Source organism: Hypomesus transpacificus, unplaced genomic scaffold (assembly GCF_021917145.1).
Source record: "Hypomesus transpacificus isolate Combined female unplaced genomic scaffold, fHypTra1 scaffold_162, whole genome shotgun sequence".
Classification (NCBI taxonomy): domain Eukaryota; kingdom Metazoa; phylum Chordata; class Actinopteri; order Osmeriformes; family Osmeridae; genus Hypomesus; species Hypomesus transpacificus.
Genome location: NW_025813726.1, coordinates 301506 through 328996, shown reverse-complemented (window position 1 = coordinate 328996; position 27491 = coordinate 301506). Strand labels below are relative to the sequence as shown.

General features: G+C 41.4%; 1 protein-coding gene across 1 annotated transcript; it reads left to right on the top strand.

The window, feature by feature from the left end:
- The first annotated feature begins 190 nt into the window (after positions 1-190).
- tnni1a (troponin I type 1a (skeletal, slow)) lies at positions 191-12815 on the top strand. The gene is given in 7 exon segments (XM_047051644.1): positions 191-261; positions 390-453; positions 456-520; positions 615-704; positions 848-1024; positions 12713-12783; positions 12785-12815. Coding segments are annotated over 7 exon segments (522 nt in total). The 5' UTR covers positions 191-237.
- The last annotated feature ends 14676 nt before the right edge of the window (positions 12816-27491 follow it).

Below are 27491 nucleotides of genomic sequence, written 5' to 3'. Positions count from 1 at the left end.
ACAGAGGGGATTGTCGGGAAAGAGATGGCTGCTTGAGGAAGCTCCCATGTATTAACCATTAGCTGTAAGAATCCATAGATTAGCCGCACGGTTATAAAAGCCGCTGGGTCAAAAAATGGGACAAAAGGCGCGGCTTATAGTCCGAAAATCATGGTAATTCTGAAGGTGAGTGTTGCCTGGCTGACATTTCTCGACTAGAGGACAGCACAGCCCACACAGAAGCAGCTGAAAAATCACATGACAGACAGGCCTCTGAAACAGGTGGTTTACACACCAAAGAAAAATAATTCCTCCATTCATTCTTAATCACTAATTGCAGTACAGAAAGGGAACAACATGATTATGATAGACTTGTCATTGTTGTCCTCTGTATGTGTGTGTGTGTGCAGAGTCTGATGGTGGCCAAGGCTAAGGAGGAGCTGGAACAAGAGATTGTGGATAAGGAGGAGGAGAAAAGAGGTATCTGGCAGAGACAGACCCTCCATTACACACTGGGGGTATGACCCTTGCCCAGCTCCAGGTAATAGACACACAAAGAAACACACACACGTGTACACATACCAAACTCCTAATACCTGTACAACTGCCTCTCTCTCTCACATATGTGTGTGTAGAACCTATGCAGGGAGCTACACACCAAGATAGATGTGGTGGATAAGGATAGGTACGACATTGAGGCCAAAGTCACACTCAACAAACGAGAAGTACGCTATTAATCATACGAATATACTCAAACAAAGAACATGGAAAATAAGGGACTGGGGGTCTGAGACAAAGACCCAATCTTTTCTCCTCTCATCTTCTAACCTAATTTATATTCCCCCCTCTCCCATTTCATCTCCTCTAGATCAAGGATCTGAACATTAAGGTATTGGACCTGAAAGGGAAGTTCAAGAGGCCTAACCTGCGGCGAGTGCGTGTGTCAGCTGATGCCATCTTGTGCTCCCTTTTGGGCTCCAAGCACAAGGTGTCCATGGAACTACGTGCCAACTTCAGGCCTGTGAAGAAGGAGGATACAGAGAAGGTGACTGGTTACCCACATATTGGGTTTGAGCTCAGATAAACAGCCACACACACGGAAAATCTAACCAGGCAACCCTCAACAAGTTGACGTGCAGTACTTTATGGCTCATTATAATACGGGTGGATGAAATAATAATATTATTTAATCTAGGATTCTGTTGCCGAAGAAAAAGACTACAAGTAGAGCTACTCGTGTTCACCAGTTTATTGGTTAGCAAGCTAGACTAGCAGCATTCGGTTAATTTTTGAGCAATAATATTCAGGGCTCTCAAGTGTAAGTCAAGTAGTTGTAAGGGACTTTGAAGCACCTGTGTGCCGATCTGGAGTAAACTGGCGATAGCAAAGATGATGGCAAATACCACACAAACGGAATTGGGGCTCGCTAGTTCTGCAAATTCAGATATTCTGGGAAGCCAGCCAATATAAAACCAAAACATGAATTATATTAATATGACAAAAGGTTGCAGTTTGCGTTAAGTAAAGGGTGAACTCATACAGCTGTCAATCCTTGTCAATGCAATCCGTTTCACCTTTCCCAACTGTCTAGCTACCTGATAGATCGAAGCCTATTCTAGAAGAATGGTAATAAATGATGGAAGCTCATCTCCTACTGTAAATAACCTGCACATTGCGTGTGCGGCCAGCATGGTAGACAAATTGCAGAATTGAGAAAATGTCATATAATTGTCCCCCCCAAAGTTGATAGCAGATTTTCGCCACTGGTCACGCCCTCGCCCATGATTAATAAAAAATTATAATATATTTAATATGCCGCAGCACCCAACCAAAATTCCTCTGGCCGCCCTACTCTCACTATGGGACCGGCAGTCAAGCGCGTCTCCCCTGGAGTTCTTAGTCGAGCTTGCCACTTATCAGCCAATCAAAAAAAGAAAGGGTCTATACAATAGCCAATCGGAAATAGGCACCATTGTATCTGGGTAAGATTTAATGCAACAACCAATGGAAAAAAGCATATCCTGTAATTTTTCGTGATTCTGCTACGTCTTCCGAAAGTTTTGTTCACCTACAAAGCAAACCGCTGGTGCTCGAGCATCACTTTGAGCACAGTCATGATCTCCTGTTTTAATGTTACAACAAATTCACAACTTGTTTGACACAAACAATGACAACTTGACTGTTTGTAAAAAAATGTTTCCCAGATAAATAGCATCAGTTTTTCTCGAGTCTCTTAACCAACAGTTTTACAGCCTGTTCACTGACAACACCTGCTCAGAACAAGTAGTTCATAGATGTAGCCGGTATGTATCGGTGAAACTCACTCCTCAGGTAAGTAAGAGGCCACCCGCATCAATAGATATCTAGCTTTTCTTTGGCGTAGTTGGTAGTGGCGGCGCTTGGAATGTCAGAAGTGGCAGGATCGAACACAGTGCGGTACGTAAATAGGCCCTATGCCTCTAACTTTTAAAATAATGTCATATTTTACTATTACATCCTGGCCATGGATGCATTAATCATTGCTGCCTTTCAAAGATGTCAGGTAAAAAGCAATTAATTAATTAATTTTGATCCCCTGACGGGGGGAGAGAATGTCACTTTTGCCTGTCTTCAAAACTTGACAGCCCTGAATATTGCACTGTCCCATGCTATCAGTGATAACTAGCTGGTCTAGCTACTGAAACGTTGCACGGAAGCTCAGGTCTAGCTAGCTTTCAGTTCACATCTGCTCATTCTAGCCATTACAGTTGCTAACTAGATATCCTCTTATTTCATTTTAGCTTCGTAGCCACACAATTACATGACCTGGTCTTGGCTTCATAAAACAACGTTTTCCACGGATGCACAATTAATGGAGATATCCAAATCAAAATAAGCTAACCTTAACAACAGCCTAATGTTAGTCTATCGAGTCCCAAGTCACACGTAACTATAGTTTAAAGCATATGTAGCTAGCTAGCATATACCCAGTGCCTACAAAACATTTATGATGGATTTAGAATGTTTAGGCCTAATGTTTCAATTAAATATTATTTTATTGAAAGTGTCCCATTGTCGTTATTATTTAAAAGGCAACTTTTATAAAATTAGGAATGTGAATGAATGAGATTGTGCGAGATCTAGCTAGGCTAACAAACGTGAAGTTCACAATGCTGTTTGTCCGTTGCATAGCAACAGCCACACGTACGGGGCTATTTTCTCTCGGCTACTGAAATGCGATACACCACGTTTGTTGGCTATAACTATTTTGTGCTGAAAGACAGCTTACTATTTATTTACTATTTATAATGTCGCTGGTAGACTTCCTGTGACGTCATGGACGCGCTTGCAGCACTGTAGCTTGTGTAGCAGAGAGTCAACAGACAAAGCTTGGTACCTTTCCCCTACCCCCGAAAAGGGGGAAGGGTCCTTCCCCCTTTTGTCCTTATCTCCCAGAAGATGCTTCAAAAGCCCTGACCCAGCATGGGGTCAGGAACAGAGACCACATGGTCACACAGTATCAGACAATGGAGTATAAGGGAGAACTTTCTTTCGTGGAGTTACAAACATATTTCTCAAGGACTACATGGCTCATGGACACTAATTCAATGACAGTAGTCGATGTGTTATAATGTGTGTTTTCTCATTTACCTAGAACGTGTTTAATTGATGTTTGATTATAACTCCCCTTCAGATATAGTTAAATCAGTCAATCTTGATATCAAAATAATTGTATCATACTAACAAAACCAGTTATGAACGTTGTATTGCTCTATTCTGAAGTTTAAGCATTTCATGGACATTTGAGATAATGGAATTTAAACTATCAGCCACTTCACACCTCTGGGCAGATCTCAAGACGACGCCCAGGTGGAAGTAACTGACCAATGAGAGAGGTCACCTTCACACGGATGACCCCCTGTTCTTTGGAGTATAAAATCGCCGAACTTACAATCACCCCCGCTTGTTCGTAGGATTAACTTGGGGTGAACGCGTCACTCTCTAACCTTTACCTCATAACCTGCACATTCACTTTGCGCCCGGAACTTTGACGAGAGATTCCGTTTCCTATTCGTTGGATATAACGAACCATTGACTCCGTTCTTCAAACCGACAAAAGTAACTGCGATTTGCAATATTTCTTACTTGTGACATATTGGCATGTTGTGATTGAATTGTCGATGTTTGATTGTATTTTACAAATGATTTAACTTGACCATCGTTAGATCAGTTGCTATTGATCGTCCATTGTTACTATAGAAGCCTCTTCCTCTGTACCTCTTCCTCACTCTCTCTCTCCCCTCCCCCTCCACACGCGCTCTACGCAGCCATTGTGTAGTGCGCTCTCATTAGAATTTAGGCCTACTGTACTGCTTTAGCCCAACTAACCCATAACTTATCTGGTATGTGTTCACTATAATTACATTCTCTTAAATAAATCATTGTGTATAATACTCGCGTATCTCTCACGTTATATGATCTGCTCTACTTTCATAGAATTCCCTACTTAAGATTAGACTGATTATTACGAGTGCTATTATTCAATATTATTAAACAAGGTTTCCTCTGTCCCTTTCACGAATCAGAGGTGGTGCCCCCAAGAACGACTATACTTTATTATAAACTAAGTATTGCTAATCTTAACCGTGCAAACCACACTACACTTGGCTCAGCTGGACGTTATTAAAAATAAGAGTGACAACTAAAATTATTTGATGCAGAAACATAAAAAAATACACTCACGAAATATGACTTCCTCCGCTGGGCAAAGGAGACACGAGAAACTTGATCCCTCACGAGGGAAAGATGATAATAAGATAAATCCACCGAGCCCAACTAGCAAAAACACGGTTAGTAGCAACACGTGTCAATCGGACTCAACGGTACTGGAAGAACTGAGAAAACTGAAAAGACAATCAAGATGGTCATAACCACACTAAACTGGCCCGGGCCGTGTGGAACAATTTATTGCAGACATAAAAGACCAGCTGGTGGAACACGAAGATAGAATGGGAAGAATGGAGGAGAGAATCAGCACAGCTGAGGATACGCAGATGCGCCATCGCAGGGCATTCAGGTCCACCGCATCACTGCACCGTGATATTGAGCTCTCGAGACAGTGTGATGACCTCCAAAACAGGCTGAGAAGAAATAATATCAGGATCTTTCAAATCCCAGAAGACAGAGAGGGAAGGGATATGGCTGGTTTTGTTAAAGGCCTGCTCAGGAAGGAACTTAAACTACCACCAGACTTGGACATCAAGATCGAAAGAGCACATCGTTCACTGGCGGCTAAGCCTAAAGATCCAACGGCCCCTCCAAGATCAATAGTAGTGAGATTTCTGGACGCAGCGGTAAAGGATTTGGTCATAAGGCAGGCATGGAGCCAGGGGCCAGTTCTCTTTCAGGACAAGCGGATCTATTTTGATCAGGACTATTCCCCCGATCTACAGAAGAATGAGAAGAATACGGATGAGGGTCCACAAAGTTATTAAGCAGCTTAAAAAGAAGGGCACACAGGCAAGGTGTCTGTATCCAGCGCAGTTGAGAATTAAGATGAACACCGGGGAGAAGACATATGCATCGATGAGGACCGCCGCGCCGCTGCTAAAGGAGCTGGGGGTTGACGTGCGAGGCGATGAGAGGGAGCACATCGAGGAAGATCTGAAGGATACATGGAGGAGCCAAGACAGGAGAAAGAGGGGAGCGCTTCTGTCATCAGCTGACCTCAAGCCCTTCTGCAGGGGGAGGACTAGAGGGACTCTACCATTACGATGGATAAAAAGTGTTTCGTACACCAGTGGTAAGGTTGGCAGTCTCACACTATGTATAACTGACAGACCTATAGGGGTACTTTAAGCGTCACTGGATCTAATTATTAGAATATACTTGTTGTCATAAAATAAGGTTATGTGTTAGATATTCCAAAGGAAGCTACACTTGAGTATATGAGTGGATCACACTCACCTGGACCTTTTTTACATGTTAGTGTAATATTGGTTACACTTGCACTGTATGTGCTCTTTTACACAGAGGGTAGGTCACACCTCTCTGCCCCAGTACCTCCGGGGACCTGACACAGAGTTAAGCTGCTGTGTCAGATTCTTGAGATGGAAGTTCAGTTCTGTGTTATCTATACTGTTTGTTCTGTTTTGTTTTCCTGACACATGTAAAGGGCATCGCTTTGTTATTGTTAAAAAACATTCTGACATCGAGGGGTAAAATTATGGAGAGCTATGTTGTAAGATCCTATAGGGACCATGGCTGAGTTTAATTTTATAAGTTACAATATAAGAGGAATAAGCAATCCGATCAAGACGAAAAAAAAATTGGGACAATTAAAGAAATTGCATTGTTCTGTTGTTCTGATTCAGAAAACACACCTGTCAGAGACTGAGCATCTGAAACTGAAGAGAGAGTGGGTTGACCAGGTTTATAGTGCATCTTGTGGAAGGACAAAGAAAAGAGGGGTTGCTATACTATTTCATAAATCTGTGTACTACAATAACGAGAAAATCTTTCAAGATGATGAAGGCCGGTACGTAATGGTAATAGGCACAATTGGGGAGTAAAAATAACAATACTTAATGTGTATGCTCCAAATGAAGACTGCCCACATTTTATCTGACAGGTTGCAACTTTACTAGCAGATAAAAGTGAGGGGATTATACTAATAGGGGGCGATTTCAATTGCACCCTGGACTCAAAGTTGGACAGGTTACCTACAACAAGACGATCTCCATCTAAAATGTCTTAAGGGGCTGTCAGATATGATGAAAGAACTGGGCATAGTAGATATTTGGAGGCAACTACACCCTAATGAGAGAGACTTCACTTTTCTGTCTCAAGTACATGGGAGTTATTCAAGGCTAGATTTTTTCTGCTTATCAAAAACTGAAATGCATAGAGTAAAATAAAGTACAATTGAACCAATCACTATCTCAGACCATGGCCCTGTGACCATGAAAATTAATTTAGGAGCAGACAACCATTTTAGACACTGGAGGCTTAATGTCTCATTACTAACGGATCCAAACATCAGGCGAGAAATACAAGGAGCTCTGAATGAATGCTTCACTATAAATGACAATGGTACTGTCTCCCTTTCAGTTTTATGGGATGCCAGTAAGGCCACGATGAGACGGAAGATAATTTCTATAAGATCTAGAATAAAGAAACAAAGTTTAGAAAAACAACAAAGATTGGAAGCGGAAATAAAAAAATTAACGAGGACACAAACAATTTGGAAAGGAAGACACTTTAAAAAGATTACGGGAAGTTAGACAACAACTGGATGAAACTTTGACATTTAAAGCAGAGGGTGCTCTCAGATATACCAATAGAAAATATTACGAAATGGGGAATAAAGCAAGTAGGTTATTGGCCTTTCAACTCAGAAAAGCCCAATCTAGCCGTACAGTTCCCAAGATCAGGAATCAAGAAACCAGTCAGATTGAAACCGATCCTACTAAAATATCAGACTCATTTACAACATATTACAAACAGTTGTATAGGGCTGAAGACCTAGAATTCAAGGAAGAGAAAATAGAGTTTTTAAGTCCCCTTTAACTAAATAAACTATTGAGTGAGGAAACAGAACTATTAATAAAACCCATCACGGAAAATGACATTATAGAATCCATTGCCAAACAAAAAAATAATAAGTCGCCTCGAACGGATGGTTTTTCTGGAGAATACTACACAGTATTTGTGAATGAACTCGCTCCTATATTATGTAGTAATAGTATACAATTATGCACTGAAATCAGGAGACCCCCCAAATTTATGGTCAGATGGCCATTTATGGCCATATTACCAGTCATACATAAGGAGGGGAAGGACCCCCTTCAATGTACCAGTTACTGCCCAATAAGTTTACTTTGTGTGGATTATAAAATCTTGACCTCTATAATGGCTGCCAGAATTCAAAAGAATATTAAGAAATTAATACAACCGGAACAAACGGGATTCATATTAGGACGCCAAGGAACGAATAACATAAGGAGAGCCCTGAACCTGCAGACAATGGCGACAAGAGACAAACCATCAATGCTTCTCAGCGTCCAAGCTGAGAAGGCATTTGATCAAGTTGACTGGCTGTTTCTGAGGCGGACGCTAATAGAAATGAGCTTTGGGAAAGACTTTGTTACCTGAATCAATCTACTGTATAAAGAGCCCAGCTCCAAAGTTAGAGTTAATGGTCGCTGCTCTGGTTTCTTCAGGATTGAGCGAGGTGTGAGAAAGGGGGACTCGCTGTCTCCTATCTTATTTGCCCTGAGTATTGAACCTTTGGCAGAGGCAATACGCCAAAACAAACAGATTCAAGGGATAACAGATGAAGGGGGGTCAGTTCATAGGATAGCTTTGTTTGCGGACTATATTCTACTTTTGGTGAAAGATCTACTTCTCTCCATCCCCGCACTGATGAAGTGTCTACATGAATATGGGTCAGTATCTGGATACAAAATTAATGAGACTAAGTCAGAAGCCATGATGATTTCGGGTACCTGGCCCGCACAACTAAATAACAGTTACTCCTTTCGATGGTCCAAACAAGGATTTAGGTATCTGGGAATTATTATTACACCTAACCCAACTCAATAGTTTGAGGACAATTATAGCAAAATAATTAGACAAATACAAAATGATATGACGCGTTGGGAGGTCCTTCCCCTTTCTTTAATTGGTAGAGCAGATACTGTAAAACTGAACCTATTACCTACACTTCTTTTTTTGTTTTAATCTCTCCCTGTAAGAGTACCTGTTTCCTCTTTAAACGTGTTAGACAAACTAATCTCAGCATTTATCTGGCAAAGGAAGAGACCTAGGGTAAGATTGAAGTGTCTTCATCTATCTAAGGACAAGGGAGGACAAAGTATTATTGGGCTGCACAAATAAATGCAGTAGTGGCATGGATTATAAATGATTCGGAGGCAATATGGCCTCAGTTGGAACAGGACTCAGTTAAAGGTGTTTCTTTATCGATACTGCCCTTTCTGGATACAAAGTCTATCAATAAAATTAAATTAAGAACGAATGGATAAAACACACTCTAAAAGTCTGGACAACAGTAAAAAAAAATGCTTGGAGGACCACAGTCGATCTCCAGGGGCATGCCGATAGTAGGAAATATAGAATTCCCCCCTTCAATGTGGGATTGCGGGTTTAGAAGGTGGGCGGACAGGGGTCTCCACACAGTTCATCAACTCTTTATAGGAACAGAATTCAAATCATTTTCTCAACTTCGAGAACAATTTGACCTCCCCTCAAATGATTTGTTTAGATATCTTCAGATGAGACATTTGACTGGAAAGTGAAAATCACGTATGTTAACACTCCTTTTATCATCTCTTCATTTGTGAAAGGTCCGAATGTAGCGCTATGTTGGCGAAACTGTGGAAATGTTGGAGATACCACCTACATTTTTGGGGATTGTCCAGTAATACAAGGATTTTGGGACAACATTAAAAAGGAAATAGATAGAATTTTGGAAGTAGATGTTGTTCCAGAACCCGTGTTCTTCTTGTTGGGAGCCATGCCTAAAGATCTTTATAATGCAGATCAGCAATATGCACTGAGGGTTCTACTGCTAGTAGCAAAGAAAATAATCGGTAAACTGGAGAGATGTAAAATCGCCTACTATTGGTCAATGGGTCCAGAGACTTAAAAATGTTTACATGATGGAGCGAATGACTGCAAGTCTACTGTTAACAATGGACACTTTAGTGCAAAGATGGACCTGTATTTCACGATACTTGGGTGTCTGATGGGTAGGGTGATGGGATAGAATACTGTTGGACTTTCTCTTTGATTCATCTTGATTAGCCATCATTGACGGATATCGTCCCCATTGTTGTTGTTAATATTGTTAATATTTCTGTACTTTTGATGTTTATTATGATGTCACTTATCACAAGTAATATGTCAGGAAATGTTATGTTATGTAAAATGTTTAAAATGCTTAAATAAAAATTATGTCGCTGTAACTGTATTATAAAAGCAACTAGAGGGGGTACAATTTCTGGGAAATTGTAGGGTGTGCTTGCTTACTTGCAGGGGTCCGTATTTAAATTACATTTTACAACTGATATTTCTGTATATTTTATATTAAAATGCATAGCCTACTTATTATTTATTAAGATTACATAGATTTAAAAGCATATTTTTTCTGCTCATTTACAACTCAAAATACTAAGAGTGAAGAGTAGAATGAAATAGTCTTGTCATTTCCCCTGCAAGAGGGAATGGTGATCAGCAACCTCATAGTTGAATCAAAACGAATATATTTGGCAGACCGGTGTAAAAATTGACCTAATCTCTATGATTTAAACGTCATTGTAAGTTTTTCCCTTCTTGTGATATTTTCTGGCATTTAGCCTACTCATATTGCATTCATTCATTAATAAAGAACCCCTTTGAAATTTATTTTAACAATGACGTTACCAGCAGTAGCTATCTCAGATGGAATCGAGATTCAAATAGTATCATCTGCTAACTGAAAATATGCCCCCAAAAACGTAAATAAGCTTGACATTTATTTAGGGGAAAATCACTCATTCATAAAAATTTCAGTGGTAGCGATCATTGTCAGTAACAAGACAAAATGCGATATAGCCCTGCTGTGTGGAGAAGCTGCCCCGGTAAATTGTAGGCTACAACTACTACTAGACTGTCTTGGTAGCGATTGCGTTGGTTGAATTCGATTTAACGTTACCTCCGTTGTACGGTCTAGGCTGAAATGAATTATTTTCATGAACAGATTTAAGTTTAGGCTGTGGCAATGGAGTTCAGGTTAGTAGTCACTAGTCAGATAGTTTCACCTATTGAAAGACTTTTGATTTAAGTAAGGGTAGTGCCGAACATCATTGACTTCCTACGTATGCTACTGTAAACAGCTGTGGAGATGTTTTTTTTAGCTACTAACAGTACAGTCAGAGAATGTCTAATAAAGACATTCTGGTTCTGCTTCGGATGTCATCAAGCGGGATCTCTGGTCGTAGTCAGTCCTTCACTAACCAATCAGCATTTGTTAGCAGAATGCTAGCGTGTTATGGGCCACAACGACTTACCATGTAAGAAATCGAAAGGACATAAGTACTCGTTCATTCAACTTTTGACCTGTAATCTATGTTGAACATGCAAAAACTACAATCAAATCTGAGATTTATCAACAACAATCAGGCGAAAGAGACAAATTTAGCCGTTTAGCTCCATAGACTCCCATTCATTTTGCACTCGACCGTGATCACTCCCAGTGGAACTCTGGTGGAACTGCAACAAAATTCGATACAATGGGGCTTAATAGGGAGTGGGCCGGCTCTCCTTAAACAGGCTCTGGTACAGCGTTGCAGTGAGCTACACTGGTTTGAAACCACAGGTAATGATAATTTCACCAACAAATCGTTTACTTGTAATCTAATGTCATAATAAATCCTACAACGAAAATGTAATTGTGAGGAATGTTTATTTTAACGATTGAAAACATATGCATCATAGACCGCTGTAGTATGTGTTGCCCGGACAACAGAGGCTAATGTCATGATGCTAATGCTTCAGTGAAATAGTAGACTAATGTTTTCGAAAGTAGAGGTAACTACTTCATTATATCAGCTTATATTGTTTTTCATATCACAAAGTAAAATTAGTAAATAGTTATCACCCTGGCCTATTTGCATGTGGCGTTTCTGCAGCTCCCTTGCAGTAAAGCAGTTAGCCTAGCTATCTCCCAGAAGTTAACGAGCTGCTAATGTTCAGCTAGAGGTAGTCACGCGACATTTCGTGACGTTAGTGACGTCAGTAGCGTCAGTGACTGTGGCTAGCAAGTTAGCCACCGTTAGCTTCACTTTTGCCACAAAAACTTAATTAAAACCTAAACCGTGCAACGGAACATAAATCCCAATAGAACCAACGCAATCGCGACCAAGACGAACCTTTTGACATCGACGTTGTCTATGTAGTCCAAATATTGATTGAGCCTTAGGGGCGCGAAAATAAACAATAATAATACAAATAATATATATGTGAGATAACAATGGTTTGTGCTCCCCGAAAGGCAAGCACACCCCAATAAGGTACTCGAGGCAGTACTTTATCGTCAATAAACTACGTGTTCAAGGGTGTTGTTAGGCCCGACGCGCAGCGGAACACATACTTTATTTCAGTTGCATTTGTCTCATGACTTATTATTCTTTATGCTTTTTAACTGTTAACTGCAAAATGAATGGCTTCAGTGGGGATAATACAGCTACTTATACACAGTTATACTAGCAGGGTGGTGCTTAGAGGAGTAGAGGAAGGACAATGACAGCATTGCAGGCCAAAGAACAGCTTTTGTTGCCATTAAAGTGGTTGGGTCAGAATGTGTCTGTATGTGTCTATCACAGGGGCCCTCTAAACTTATAAGACTAGCATAAATACATTGTATTCCTAAGGGGAATTACTCATTAGGGATTACACTGGTAAAGGTTTTGACAAACATGCCTAATGGTTGACTCCTAATGTAAAAGCAAACCAAAGTTTCTTTACGCTTTGGCAATAACTACTTGGCACATTTTGTTGTTGTTGGAACGACCAGATATTACATCTCTCTTTTCCTCCCTCACTCTCTTTCTCTCTCCATTGCCCCATCTCTTTCATTCTGTTCTTTCCTATTCTTTCCTACTACCTTGCTCCTCCTTCTCTGACACATCTTCTCTTTGGCCCCTTTATATAATTTTCTTTCTCTCCTCCCTCTCTCTATACACTACCCCTACAGAAGAGGCCAGTGGAAGACAGCGACTGGAGAAAGAACGTAGAGGCCATGTCTGGAATGGAGGGCATGATTTCATTTTTATGCTGCCAAGGGCCCTGCCCAGTGAAGCTCGTCAGCCAAGCAACAATTAGACATTTACATGTATTCATTTAGCAGATGCTTTTATCCAAAGCAAGTTCCAAGAGAGAGCTTTACAAAGTGCATAGGTCACTGATAATAACAACAAGATAGCCCCAAAAACATTGCGAGTAGCCAAAACATGAAGCACATATTGTGAACAACCAAAATAAGTGCCAAAGGGAAGAACCATAAGAGCATCTAGTTAAGCAAGTTACAATTAAACAACATGAACTGCTATAAGTGTTAGTTTACCTGTAGAAAAACAAGCAACAATAAAAACAATATATCACAGCGAGTACAACAATTTAAATCAGTTACCACTAACCACAAGAGCAACAAGTCTCTAAGCAAGAGTCATTGTGATCCTTGAGGAAACTAACATTGAGGAAACCATTCCTAAGTACGGTTGTACTCCCGGAACAAGTGCGTCTTGAGCCTTTTCTTGAAGGTGGAGAGACAGTCAGTGTCTCTGATGGAGGTGGGGAGTTGATTCCACCACTGGGGGGCCAGACAGGAGAAGAGCTTGTGTTTGGACCGGGCGGTCTTAAGTGTTGGGACCATCAGGCGGTTGTCTGAAGAAGACCGTAGGTGACGGGTGGGGGTGACTTGATGTAGTCGGGTGCAGTCCTGTTCACTGCTCGGAAGGTCAGTACCAGGGTCTTGAATCTGATACTGGCCGTGATGGGTAGCCAGTGGAGAGAGATGAGGAGCGGGGTAACATGGGAGCGTCTGGGTAGATTGTAGACCAGGTGGGCCGCTGCTCTGAAGAGGGCGGGTTGCGCATGCTGGGAGACCGGCGAGCAGCGAGTTGCAGTAGTCCAACTTGGAGAGGACAAGTGCTTGGACTAGCAGCTGGGTGGAGTGCTCAGACAGGTATATCTCCTGATCTTCCGGATGTTGTAGAGGGTGAATCTACACGACCGGGAGACTGCAGCAATGTGGGCCGTGAGGGAGAGTTCGTCATCCATTGTAACCCCAAAGTTCCTGGCAGAGGATGAAGGGGTCACCGTCGCAGATCCCAGGGGGATTGAGAGATCGTGGGAGATGGAGGGTTTGGCTGGGATGATGAGAAGTTCTGTTTTGGCAAGGTTCAGCTGGAGGTGGTGCTTGGTCATCCAGGCGGAGATGTCTATGAGGCAGGCCTCAATCCTAGTTGAGATCCTCAGATTGGTCGGGGGGAACGACAGGTACAGCTGCGTGTCGTCAGCGTAGCAGTGGTAGGAGAAGCCATGGGAGGTGATGATCGGTCCAAGTGAGGTTCTGTACAGAGAGAAGAGGAGGGGTCCAAGGACGGAGCCCTGTGGGACACCAGTGGAGAGCTGGCGAGGGCCTGACAGTTTGCCTCCCCAGGAGACCTGGTAGGATCTTCCCGACAGTTAGGAAGAGATCCACTGGAGTTCAGTTATTGTCATAATTATAATTAGACATGGGTCATACTGCATCATAAGTCATCCTAAATAAAAAAAATAAAAATCGTCTGCATCCTCTGCATTTTCTTCATCTCGCTCTCTGACCTCTTTTCAAACATCAGCAAATCAAGAAATATCAATTAATGCTGTCACATCAAGCTTGGTTGGTAATGTGAATTTTTGAGCCTAATTTCACTCTGACATTGATTCAAAAATGTATAGCTCTTCACATTTACAGGGCTCATGTGGTTATAGTGTAGCATTTTATTAGACTGTACGCACAAGTGAGATGATCTGGTGTTCTTTTATGTCTGTCATCATTAAGTCCTGGGAAGTTCTGTTAAGTTCTCCTCCTTTTTTATTTACTCAGTGGATGAAGAAATCTTCACTACGCTGACGCTAGGTACAGTGGTAAAGCATTTGACTCTCGATCAAAATGCCACAGGTTCAAATCCCTTTATAAGAAATGAAAATGATATTGATGGTCAAATGCTAATTTCAAACATTAAAGCCTTTTTAAAATTATGCATTATTTATCAAACTATACACACATTTAAGATCCTCTACTCTATGTAGACTGAATATGTTATAATCTAAGCAAATGGTGAGGCTATGTCCATGGCTGAACAAAGTTTGCCTCTGTCTTTTGTCCGTGGTCATAAAACAATTGCTCTGTAAAATACTTCCTGTATAGACAACTCATCTTATCCTGCAATTCGGTTGGATGCAAATACCCCATGTGCATACAGTGTGTGTGTGTGTTGCTCTGTCCATGTCCATGCAAATCTCCTGGTGATGAAATCAAATGTCAGGTTCTGAGAAAGTGAAATGCATAATCTACAACATGATGCAATACATGGAACTGACCACTTTGACTAAGACTTCTGGCATGAGTTTGCATGTGTGCTATCTGTCAGCTATGAAAACACCTCCTTCATTATTTGAGTGTGTGTTGTTTCATGCTCTGTGTGTTCAAGGTGTGTCTCCATCTAACGTATGTGTATCCATGTAAATAAGCCATGTACTGTAAAAAAGAACAGTTCTGTGTACAATAAGTTTTTGTTTTCCATTGCACAACCTTACAGAGATACACATGCAATAGATGGAGACACACCTTGAAAACACAAAGAATGAAACAACAGCATTACTGACCTTAACACTGTCCTGTTGCAGAAAAGTGGCAAGTCAGACACACACTCACACAAACTGTTTTCAGTTCTAAGAGATAGTGTTACCAGGGGGGTATTCCAGGTAGCGGGTTTAGTGAAAACTTTGAGTTGTTTAACCCTGAAAAGAGGCATACTTTCCAGAAAGAGAGGTAACGAAACCTTTTGGTAAGTTTCCATGGTAACTTACTCCGTGAAACTAACCTGCTTGCTAGCAGGTTTTTCATTTCAAATTCTGCGTTTCTTCCTATCCCCTCCCACTTTGTGAGCCTGATAGCTTTGGCAGACACGGCATATCATTTCCTGGTTCAGCCGAGCAATCCCGAACAAAATTTTATTTGCTTAGTTATACGCTGGAGATGATTTTAAGACTGCGATTTGATGTGCTTTAATTCCCTGATGAATACCTAAGTTAACGTTACCGTTTCACGTCACAATCTGTAATTTATTTTGTCAACATTCTCAGCCCTTGGGCCTTCGTCGCTAGTGTTACATGCCGTGGACATGCACTCAGAATTGACTAAATGCTTTTGGGTACTGAAATAAATACAAATAATTGAAATTGTATTTTGTCTTCTTCATTGCCTACAAATAGAAATCACAATGAGTAGCCTAGCCTATTTCTATCGGCTATTGTTCCTACAATTTACATGATTCATATGATTCCTACAATTTATATGATGTACCATCCTGTACCTGGTGTTTCAGCAAATCTATTTCAACATTGTAGGGGGTGGCCAAACAACCAAAACTAATTCCCCTATGGTTTGAAAGAAGATGGGAAACTGAACAGTGTATTAACATTAACCAAATAATGCCAATACCAATGGAGTTACAGTTATTTGAGTTTGGGTCAAATCAGAGCAAGAATGGTCAAATTAAGGTTAAATAATTGTTATCATTTTATCATATTGCAAATTAATGATATCAATGAAGGTTAACTTAACTGTTACATACTCTACCATGATTATTGTAAACCAGAGATAGAAAGCAAGAGGTGAGGAAGAAGGTGTAGGTCAAGCTACAGCTGAGGAGAACATCTCAGGAGATCAATAATCCACAGAACGATGCTCACAATTCCTTAAGAACAACTACAATCACACCAGAATCTTGACCCTTACTTATCAACTTGACTAGCAATGCTACAGTAAGTTACACAATTAGATGTGAGAGCCATCAAGTTGAGACTCCATCCAGTAACTCCATATTTCACCATATGAGAGGTGGGGGCAGGTTGATAGCCTTACAAGTTCAGCCTTTATTATTCTGCCCTAAGTACACCATCTCTTGGTCAAAATAGAAATTCAGCAAATTCAACTATTAATATTCACATAGGTTATTGCTCCTACAATTAACATCACCTGTGACCATGCATCCTCTCGTAACTGTGTTCCAGTAAATCTTTTTTGAGATTAGCCTTTATTCTTCTACCCTAAGTAGGCCTACACCTTGGTCGGTTTTTGGCATTTTCTTCTTAGGTGCATTTTGTACTACTAATTCACTTGTAACTGGGTATACATGAGATTATATTAGCTACATTTCACTGTTCCACATGTAAAATTCACCTGCCATTAAATGAACATCTTAGCCTGACGTTGTCATACTCATAATTCTAGTCAGAATATGAGTCTGAAAACTCCACGTTGGGCTGTGACTATGGGGCGTGTGTCAACCGAGCTCGTAAAACAAATGCCTCTTCGCTCAATTGGATAGACCTACAACCAATCAGAGCAACGTAATATGTTGTTTGTTGAAAACAAATTCAATCCAAGCGCTCTTTGGTGACGTTGTTGATTACATTACTGTTGATCATCTGTCCATCATCGTATAAAGCCCGCCCTGACAATTTAATTGGTCCGAACAGCTCCTGTTCGGATATAGTTTTTCCACAATCGAGCCCCTCCAGACCCAACTTCCCGTCAATTTTTTTTTGTTAAGTTGGGCTGGCAGCCAGGCTATGAACATCTCACTGTATACAGCATCCATGCTCTGTTCAACAGGATCAGAATGTGCGAATCGTTAATATTAATTATTCTCACAATGTCAGTGTAACTGACAATTCCACACAAGCCTGTGAATAAAAGTACATGGGGAGAAAACTACCAGTAGCTACCATACAAAATTCTCTGCGTCCATTTCTGCGTCAATGTCTCTTCGTCATCTTAATCATCATCATCTTTATATGAAAAGCATTCTGTTGGGGAAAACTGCTACTACAAAAAGAAAAATTATATCGAAAGGGTGGTGAGGTAGGACAACGTTTTTTTGTCGCCGGGTGCCATGGTGGATCCTAGTATCGGAGCTCCATTGGTGTTGGCTTTTTATAGTTCTCATGCCCGCGCTTAACTCTGAGTTGACGTACTCAGAGTTGAGTTAACAAATTCATATCAGCTTTTCTGGATCCAAATTTTCAGAGTTTCCCATGTTAAGTAACTCAACTCAGAATTCAGGGTTAATATCAGTTTGTTAAACCCACTACCTGGAATACCCCCCAGACCAATTGAGTCTTTGTTACTCTAGTTTTGTTGCCTGGTCATGTCTGAGTGTCTGCACTCTAACACACATCCCTGTATTGCTTTCTTTGTGTGTGTGTGTGTGTGTGTGTGTATAAGAGATTGAGAGAGAGAGACAGGGTCAGAGTCCGACACACTTGCTTCAAAAGGGTGTAGTCTCAGCATACATGAATAAATATGACTCATTTTTATTATGGGTTATTCAAAAACTTTCATCAAAGTGCAGGCAAAGGTAGGTAATCACAGACAGGGCCATATGGTAATCCAAGACATGTTCGAATTTAAAGATGGGTATATATGCTCACAATGTTGGACACAGGGTAGACCACCCCTGATTCCCCCATGGTTGGAAAAGCGTTAGTAAAGTGCCCTCTAGAGTGGCAAAAACTAGAGCAAGTGCCCTATTGGCTGCCATTCCCATGGAGCAACAATTATTGAGTGCCCTCTAGGATACTAGCCTGGTCCTAACCAGACCCTCGTACATTTCATTTGTACAGAGGGTCTGGGATCTCTCCATTGACAAACGTTACCTTCCTTGAAGGCGGGTCCTCTGTTGAAGTTTAAAACTATTGGATCCGCCCAGAGCCACTTTGATTTGCAAGCGTTCGCCTTAGCCAACTCCTTCACCACTACTGTAACGGAGCTAGCTGCCGTAGCTGGAAAATCAAACTTTTCCCGAACCCCGTGGGGAGGAGGGCCACAACATCATGGCCACCAACAAAACTCAGCAAGGAATGTTCTTGCTCCGGCTTTAACCTATATTCGGCAGCGTTGCCACAACCGCAGAATAGTTTCCCTCCCATCTTTCTACGCCGCCATTACTAAACTACTCAAACAAGTGCACAACATTAACGTCATCGTTCTCAGCCACTCCCTCTGTTCGCTGATTGGTCCTACAAAAAAATTGTTTCCGGAAACCGACTTCAGAGCCGAGCTCCCAGACCTAATACAGAAGCAAAATCCAAATTGAGCGGAAGTACGTAGGAGGGCAGAGCGAGGCTACTAGGATACCCCTTCATGCAATGAATTATAATGATGTGCCATCTAGAGCCAAACAATTTGATAACATGTCTTAATGAGTGCCCTTCTGATGGAGAAAGTGATGCAGTGCTTTAACCCTAACCCATAATGGTCTTTATTTGGGTTATATCTACATTTTCATAAAATTCATGAGGCGCGTCGAGAGCTAGCCGGACGATAATGGGACCCCTTACGCTACCCTTACAATGGTCTACAGCAGTGGTTCCCAACCCTGGTCCTCTGGACCCCCTGCCCTGCGTGTTTTAGATGTTTCCCTGCTCCAACACACCTGATTCAAATGAATGGTCGTTAACAGGCTTCTGCAGAGCTGAATAACGACCCATTCATTTGAATCAGGTGTGTTGGAGCAGAGAAACATCTAAAACATGCAGGACAGGGGGTCCAGAGGACCAGGGTTGGGAACCCCTGGTCTACAGATAAGTCAATAGTATTGGCGGTGGAGCCCCAAAATAAAATGTTGCCTAGGGCCCCTGAAAGGCTTTGGCCAGCTCTGTTGCCAAATATTTTTTTTTATGTATCTCTCAAATTCTGCTTACATTCAGAAAACACATTGTATGATCACCTAACAAAGGTTTTCTGTGTTTTTGTAAGGCTTTAATAACTGCACTGTCCCATGCTTTTTCCTTTAAATACATGTACCCTTTCGGTTAGGTTGTATTTTAGGTTGACTGTATTTGATAGTAAAAGACAAAGTAAATTGTTGCCATTAATGACACAATAAAGCAAAATTAAAAAACAAAATTCACATTGTTACGCAAGTGGTATGGTGACCATATGTTCTCTTTTTCCCCGACATATCCTCTTTTGTCTAACCGGGATTTCAGAATTTTTGAAAATGTCGTCTTCAGTTGCTTTATGATGTGCATCTGGTCTAATGCTTCATTGTTGGTGCCCGCATATTTGCATTTCTTTAATTCATTTGTGTAAATCCCACCTTTTCACACACCAAGTGGTCAATTATAAGAGGCCTGCAGAAACGATTGGCCTGCCTGTCAATATCTCCGTGAACGTGCGAGGTGTGACAGTAGCAGCAAATAACAGCTGAGAGGAAACAATGCCCAAACTATACACTGTATTAAAGCGAGGATGTCTCATCGTTTCCAGAATGATTTTTGTTATACTGGTTGAAGGTCTCCACATCCTGATAGCAACAATGGGACTTTTTTTAATTGGGGTGTGCGTGCCTTCGGCTAGCACAAACCATTGTTATCTCACATATATATTATTATTATTATTATTGTTTCTCTTCACACCCCTAAAACTCAGTCAATATTTGGACTACAAAGACAAACTAGGTGTCAAAAGTTTCGTCTTGCTAGCGATTGAGTTGCTTGTATTGGGATTTACGTTCCGTTGTACAGTTTAGGAGGTTACAACGTTTTTGTGGCGTCAAAGTGCCTTTAGTCGATGAAGGGTAATCTATGCTAGCTACGTCACCACGTCAACACACATTAGCAATGACGCATGGATACAACGTGATAGAGACGTTCTAGCACGCAAATTGGAGCTTGGATTACCAGTGAAAAATACCACCCTTCAAAAATCCCAACCATTTGGCTTTGTTGAGAAAGCGATTTCGAGTGGAACTGCAATCTCGGATGTTTGATTTAGGTCGTCAAAGTCTTTGTAAATTGAGCGAGTGCGGGTCGCCCGTGAGACCGCCTAGTCTTTTAGGCGGCAGCCATGCTAGAAAGCATCATAGTAGTATTTTCATAGCTAATTTTATACGAAAAAACAGAAAGAGGGACATTTTATGACGATATGACTATTGTGAAGACAGCCAGGTGGTGAGATTTTAATGTAGGTTGCTGTAAAAACGTTGATTTGTTTGCTACGTGAGAGCCTCCAGTCAGCCTCCATTGACGATTTCCGGCAGCAACAACAGTGTTGTCGACGAGTGTTTGACAACACTGTTGTCGATCTGCGTCGGATGAGTATTTTCCTAATTTCTTACCAGGGTCAATTCTACATCCAAATGGAGAGCAGTGTTTTAAAGATATAGCGATTGCGAAGACAGCCAGCGGGTCAGCATATTTTTGTTATTTGTGTAAAACTTGGAATTTGAGTGAGACAGCGTCTTGTTTTGACGTTACAGACTCGGCTCGCCCTCTGGCAGTGTGTAGTAGGAGGCTACAGTCCGTTTGGACCCCTCCACATTTGCGATAAAATATTAGTGCATGACTGGTCTACTAGTCCAGCGATCTTAACATTGCTTCACAATCAAATCCGTTCCACTTTATCAGTAGGGAGAATACCCATAGTAATAGAATTCCACTACACGTTTTCTAGAAAAACAGCATCACGCACGCAGATTCAACTCCCATATTCTTTGATCGACGCATCACGCTTGTAGCTAGCACTTCAGACATGACTGTTCCACAGATGAGATGGACATAAGGAGGGTTTATTCAACGAAGAGGAAAGTAAGTCGAAGTTGCCCAGTTTTCCCTTCAGTGGCCAAAGCACCCTTATGAGACATTCTCTGACTATAATAGCGTTAGTTGAGTCACAAAGATCCTTCTGCAAACATTATGATTATTGCTAGCTAAATAAGCAAGCTTTTTACCTACATCTAGCACTAGGCTATACCATACTTTATTTACACATTACAAGTGGAACAGCATTTGTTGATTTCTTAATCGGGGTCTGAAATATGTTGTGCTTTTGGCCGTGTTCAGACTTAGGCGTCTGTTTCAGGCAGAAAGAGATGACAAGGATGTTTTTTCCAAGTAGCTACAAAAGAAATTCCTGTTTTTTTTTTTATTGCCATAACAACCGTGAGCTAATCTGGAGTTAACCTTAGCTAACATGCTAGTTTGTCTAGTTTGTCTAACAATGTCTTCCAATTTAAATAAGGTTCCTCAACTTGTAATTTTGGCAATTCGCAGAATTTTATTGCCACATGTTAGTCTGTAACATGAAGGCAAAACTGATTCAACCATTAAAACCATATATCCTCTGAAAGCTTAAACCCTCAGGATGTTATCTAATGAGACAAGAGACACGTCCATCTCTCCATATTAGAATGCTGCCCATGCATAATAAATTCGGTATTGGTAAATGGAGTAGGCACTATGGCTGATACTGTTTTTGGCTGTGCCATTTAGGGAAACTGATTCAACCACCTAAACCATGTATTTTCTGAAAGCTTACATCCCAAGGATGCGATCTGTGGAAAAGACTACAGGTTTGAACACAAATTTGATCATTTCTGAACTGTCCAGTCATGCTTTTGGGAGATGCTTTTTTTAATGTAGCCTACATAATTATTAGGCTACTAAACCTATACCAATTGTGAATTTTATATGCTGATAACATGACTTACATCTCAGAAATCTTCATATGAAAAATCTACATTAAGCTTATTATTATCAATATGAAAGAATGCTCAATGCATCTCCATGTCTCCTGATATAGCTGGTAGAGATTGAGAGTGAGTCAGAGGCAGGGGCAGCATGCAGGGGCAGTGGTGAAAGCTCTGTTGCTGAGGTGAGTGCTGAAAGGTGACAGGTAGTTGAAGATGTCCCATTGCTTATTGGGAAGTTTAGTTTTCAAAATAGTTTAATGTCCAGCCCCTCAGTATATGTATAACAACTATGGTAAATAGTTGTGGTAAATGCACCAGAATGCGGGAAATTGCATCTACATCTCAAAAAAATATAGGGGAGAAACCCCCAGACCCCCCGCATAATGTGTGTCTCCCCACTCTCAAAATGCTGCTGACGCCCATGGCTACAGTTCTGTCTTCAATGCCACAGCTATGGCTAAACTTTATTATGTCTTATTACACGGCTGTTCTTTAATGCTGTAGAATGCTCCATTTACTTGAATGGGGCTTCCCAACGTTCTGCGGTGAACAATTCTCATATTTGACCGTTGCTATGCACATTTGACCGCTGTCAAGGGAAGTGGCCTTTTTGCCTCGGATTCACGTCTTTCGTAGCACTCCGCAAGTAGTCCGGTAACTTTTCAACCCCAGCGTACTCTGTTGCTTAGCGACGTCAGCTGATTTGAAGCCTAAATAATGCTCAAAGTCTTGAAGTTCAACGTCTTTGGCGAACTATTTCTCTGCTGATCAACAATACGAATGGTAACAAATACATTGTAAAAAGACACACTGTGTTAAGTTATTTTTGTTGGCAAGTAGCTGTGTAATAAGCGGGATAATGCATAGAAAGCCGGTCATTATTGGGAAAATAAGCCCTGTTCGTCCTGTCGGGGCATTCTATACATTATCCCTAACAATAGAAATATTCTCATTTCCAGCGCTTTCAAACAATGAGTGAAATGTGGATAGCAACGGCAGCTAGCTTGCCTCTAGCCAGGCCCGTAAAGAATACCCCCGCAGCCCCCGCACCGCGGGGGGGGGCCTCGTGGGAAGTCTCCCGTTTTTTAAAATTATTTTATCCAATTTAATTACATGGTATGCACACTATGGTCTTATCTAGAGGTGATATGAAAATGAAGAAAAGTATATTTAATTGTGCTTTCTTTGTTAGCTAGGTAAGTGACGTGACGAAGCAGGTCAGGTGGTCACACAGACCGGCGAGCCCGCTGCAAATATGTAGCTAACTGTAGGAAAAATGCACATTTGAAAGCGGTGCCCAAAAGCGGCATTCCCAAAAAAAAAAATCTGAATTAATTGCCAAACTTACAAAACTTACTAGTCTTTTATGACCAGCCGGTGAAGGAGGGTGCACAGAAGAGACAGGTATTGTACTGTTTGCTATAGCTAACAATGCATTACTGTACCACGCAGTTTAAGGGGCCCCATTATCGTCCACTCTAAATCTCCAACGTTCGGGGCCCCATTATCTTCCACAACCGTTTCTTCCGTTCATTTCTTAAAGAAGATATGCAACAGCAACGAAAGAAAGTAACTTATCGATATGTACACATCTTATATTGCTGCACACCAAATTACATCTTCTTACTTTGAGATTTGAGTATCTAAATGCGCTCTCAAACCGTATGTAGCATCTACCTTGCGCAGCGTCAAACTGACATTTCTCTATTGAAAGTGGTTGGGTGGATGATAATGGGACCCCCTGGCTAACTGCTAAGATCAGGAAAATATCTAGTTAACGTTATACTTTGACAGCTGTACTACTCTGTCTGTGTTGTGCTTCCTTGCGTTAACAGCGAGCCTCCTTTCCAAGAGCCAGGAAAATTAGCCTTCTTGCTCCTTTATTGACTTCCTATCAAGCTGACAACATTAAAATGGCGTGAAACTACAAAAAAGAGAAAGTAGAAAAAGTGCTTAATTATCCTATAAAATATATTACATAACTGACATTATTAGCAAACATGCTAACGTATGCGACATAGTAGTATCGTGCAGTTGCAGCAATTGCGTTTGACTATTTACAGTAAACATGCAAAAAACATCAAAGTTACAATAACTCATTGTATTTCAGTTATATACATATTATGATTGTGTAAAACGTACAGTCATTGCTTTCTACAAGTTTCACACGACAGATCGAGAATACATTAAACTTCACAGCTATTTGACAGTTGCTATGTGAACAATGCCCGGTTTGTGTACGTTTCAAACTTCCTTTGCTTTCCCGATCTCTATGGGCGTCAAAGTCGAAGTCCCATTCACCGTTTACACTTAAATCATATTCTGTGAAAGAGGATAAGGGAGAGCCAGGCGTGCGCCAAACGTTTTTTTCTGATTGAATACATTTCCCTCACAAGACAAGCTTGAGTTTTGATATTGTGCATTTATTTTAAGGCTCTCAGAATGTTCCAAAAAGTTCCGTTGATCGCGTCTGGGTCCTGTTCGGCCCGTCGGTATTTGTATTACATTATCCCTTACATATGTGGGGGGAGCTCTCAGACTTATTCTGCGGGGGGGCCTCGTGTTTCCGTTACGGGCTTGCCTCTAGCAAACTGCTTTTGAATTAGCCATGTCCCCCTAAATTAATATCTAACTTATTTACGTTTTTGGGGGCTTTTTTTCTATTAGCAGACGATACTATTTGAATCGCAATTCCATCTGAAATTCTGCCAGTGACAACGTTGTTACAGTAGCTTGTTTCAAAGGGGGTTCCTTGTTTCAAAGGTTGTTCTTATTGAATTATGCAATATGAGTAGGCTAAATGCTTGAAAATATCACTAGATGGGAAAACGGACCCACCTGCAACCGACGCAAGCAAGCACACCCTACAATTTCCTCAGAAATTGTACCCTCTCTAGTTATTATCAATCATTGCATTCAGCCCAGATGTAATGATAAGATGTACTTCCTGTCTATCAATCTATATTTGCAAACCTCCACACAACGTGTTTGCGCCGACAATCACACGTGATTAGCGCGGGTTCAATGTTGCTGTGCAGAGCGAACATTTCAATGGAGGGCATCAGCAACCTTGTGTTCCTCCAAAAAAAGCCAAGACTAAAAGAAAGACTATTAGAAACATCAACAAATTAAAAACATCTGGATCAACAGAGGTCAAAAAACTGAATCAACACAGGTGTTGCTTTTCCACGCTGGAGACAACTGCGGCAATCGAATTATCTGAAAACTTTGCCATGGTTGCAGTTTTTCTTTTGGACAGGTAATTACATGGATCGATTAGTTTTTTTAATATTTTGGTAATTTAATTAAGTATTTAGACTCTGTGTGTGTGTTCATGTGTAGCCTAACACAGGAGATGTGGCTTTGGAGACACCTCTGAAGCTAGGCCTTTTAAAAGCTAGCTTGCTAACTGCTTGCCTCTCCGGGGATGGACCTTCAGGAAACGCCGCACCGTGAATGCCTGATGGTTGTTGATAAGACGGGGGAGAGGGGCAGGCCTAGGAACGGGAGACAAATAACAGGTAGAGACAGGTTTAACACGGGACACATGAAATGTAGGGTGGACACGAAGGGTGCGACGCAAACGGTAACCTAACAGCCGAGCGGCTAATGACCTGGGCAATCCGAAAGGGTCTGATGTAGTGGGAGGACAGTTTGTGGCTCTCTACCCGAAGAGGCAGATCCCGGGTGGACAGCCACACCTGCTGGCCCACACGATAGTGGGGAGCCGGAGTTCTGTGGGGCAGGGGTTCCCAACCCTGGGGGGTATTCGTCGTAGCTCGCTAAGCAGTTTAGCGAGCTAATTTTCAGGCTAAAATAAAACACGCCCCTCTTTTTGGTTCGATAAATCACCATAGTAATATATCAATTAGCACTAACCTGCTCGAGAGCAGGCTAACGTAAGTGTAGCTGGATAAGCTTGCCACACCCCCGGAAAATAATTGCCAGCTCCCTTTTTGAGAGACCCACCTGACCAAGGAGATATATTCTAGTTCGATTAGCTTTCCATACCAATAGAGTTCTTCGCGATCGCCAAGATCCTTTATTTCACACAGATGAGTTCTTGTTTGAGCGATATCGATTCAGCCGACAAGGACTCATTTATTTGCAAGACCTTCTCGGGCCGTACATTGCAAATATCACACGCCGCAGCAAGTTTTATGCTTTATGAGCTTATGCTGCTGTATGTGAATATGTAACGCTATGTTTTAGGAAATGTCTTATCTGTTGTGCCTGTGCTTTTTATGTTTCACTGTGGGAGAGTGGGAAACGTCATATCGATTCCTTTTTATGTCTTCACGTGAAGAAATGGACAATAAAGCTACTTGAAACATTTACTGTGCTTCAGACTCTCTGCATAGCCTTGAGGTTTTTCGCGTCAGGTAGGCTACATTTTTATACAGTATAAGCGATGCAGAAAACATTGGCAAAGCCACAGCATGCGTTGCTGTAAGAAAAGTGTACTTGGCGCTTAACCAGCTGATGAATCAATTCATCATATTCCCTGGCCATGTCCCAGTCAATGAAATCAAAGAGGGATTTACACATAGGCCAACATGCATACACATATATAGGGTGATATCAGGTCAAATGGGCCATCAGGTAAAATGGGCCATTTAAGGTTTGGGGCTCCCAGCCCTGACAAGTAACAGGGGATTTGATTGCTTTATGGTTGCTATGGTAGGCGGGAAAATAATTCAAACAAGCCTGCACCAGAAAGCTGCATGGTAAGTAGCCTGGCATACCAAATCTAACTAAACTAGCTAGCCAGTGAGTCATTTTTGTCTTCAGGGTATTCAGGGTATTCTTTTGTTTGACGGTAATTGGGGGCGTTGTATCTGCGCATTAGCATATTTAAGGCGGTTAGCACTACAGAGGCAGCCTCGTCTGCCAGCCTCATCGCACAAAGACTCAGTCGAACAAAGACAAAGGAGTCTACCTGCGGAGTCCACCGAGGAAGGCCGACGGGGCCGGATCACCTCTTCTGATAAGTATCAACCTATTCATATTCAAAATTAGATTATATTCTACCTAGAACATATTCATAGCTAGCATGTGTTTCCTTAGCATTCCTGTCCATTACACTACCCGTAGACGTAGATATGTCTCAAAGTATATTCGGTCAACTTCTAACCTTCACTACCTATCCAGATCTTCTCCATCTGCCCTCTCTCTTTCTTTAGGCCTCTGGAACTGCCAGTCTGCTGTGAACAAGGCAGACTTCAT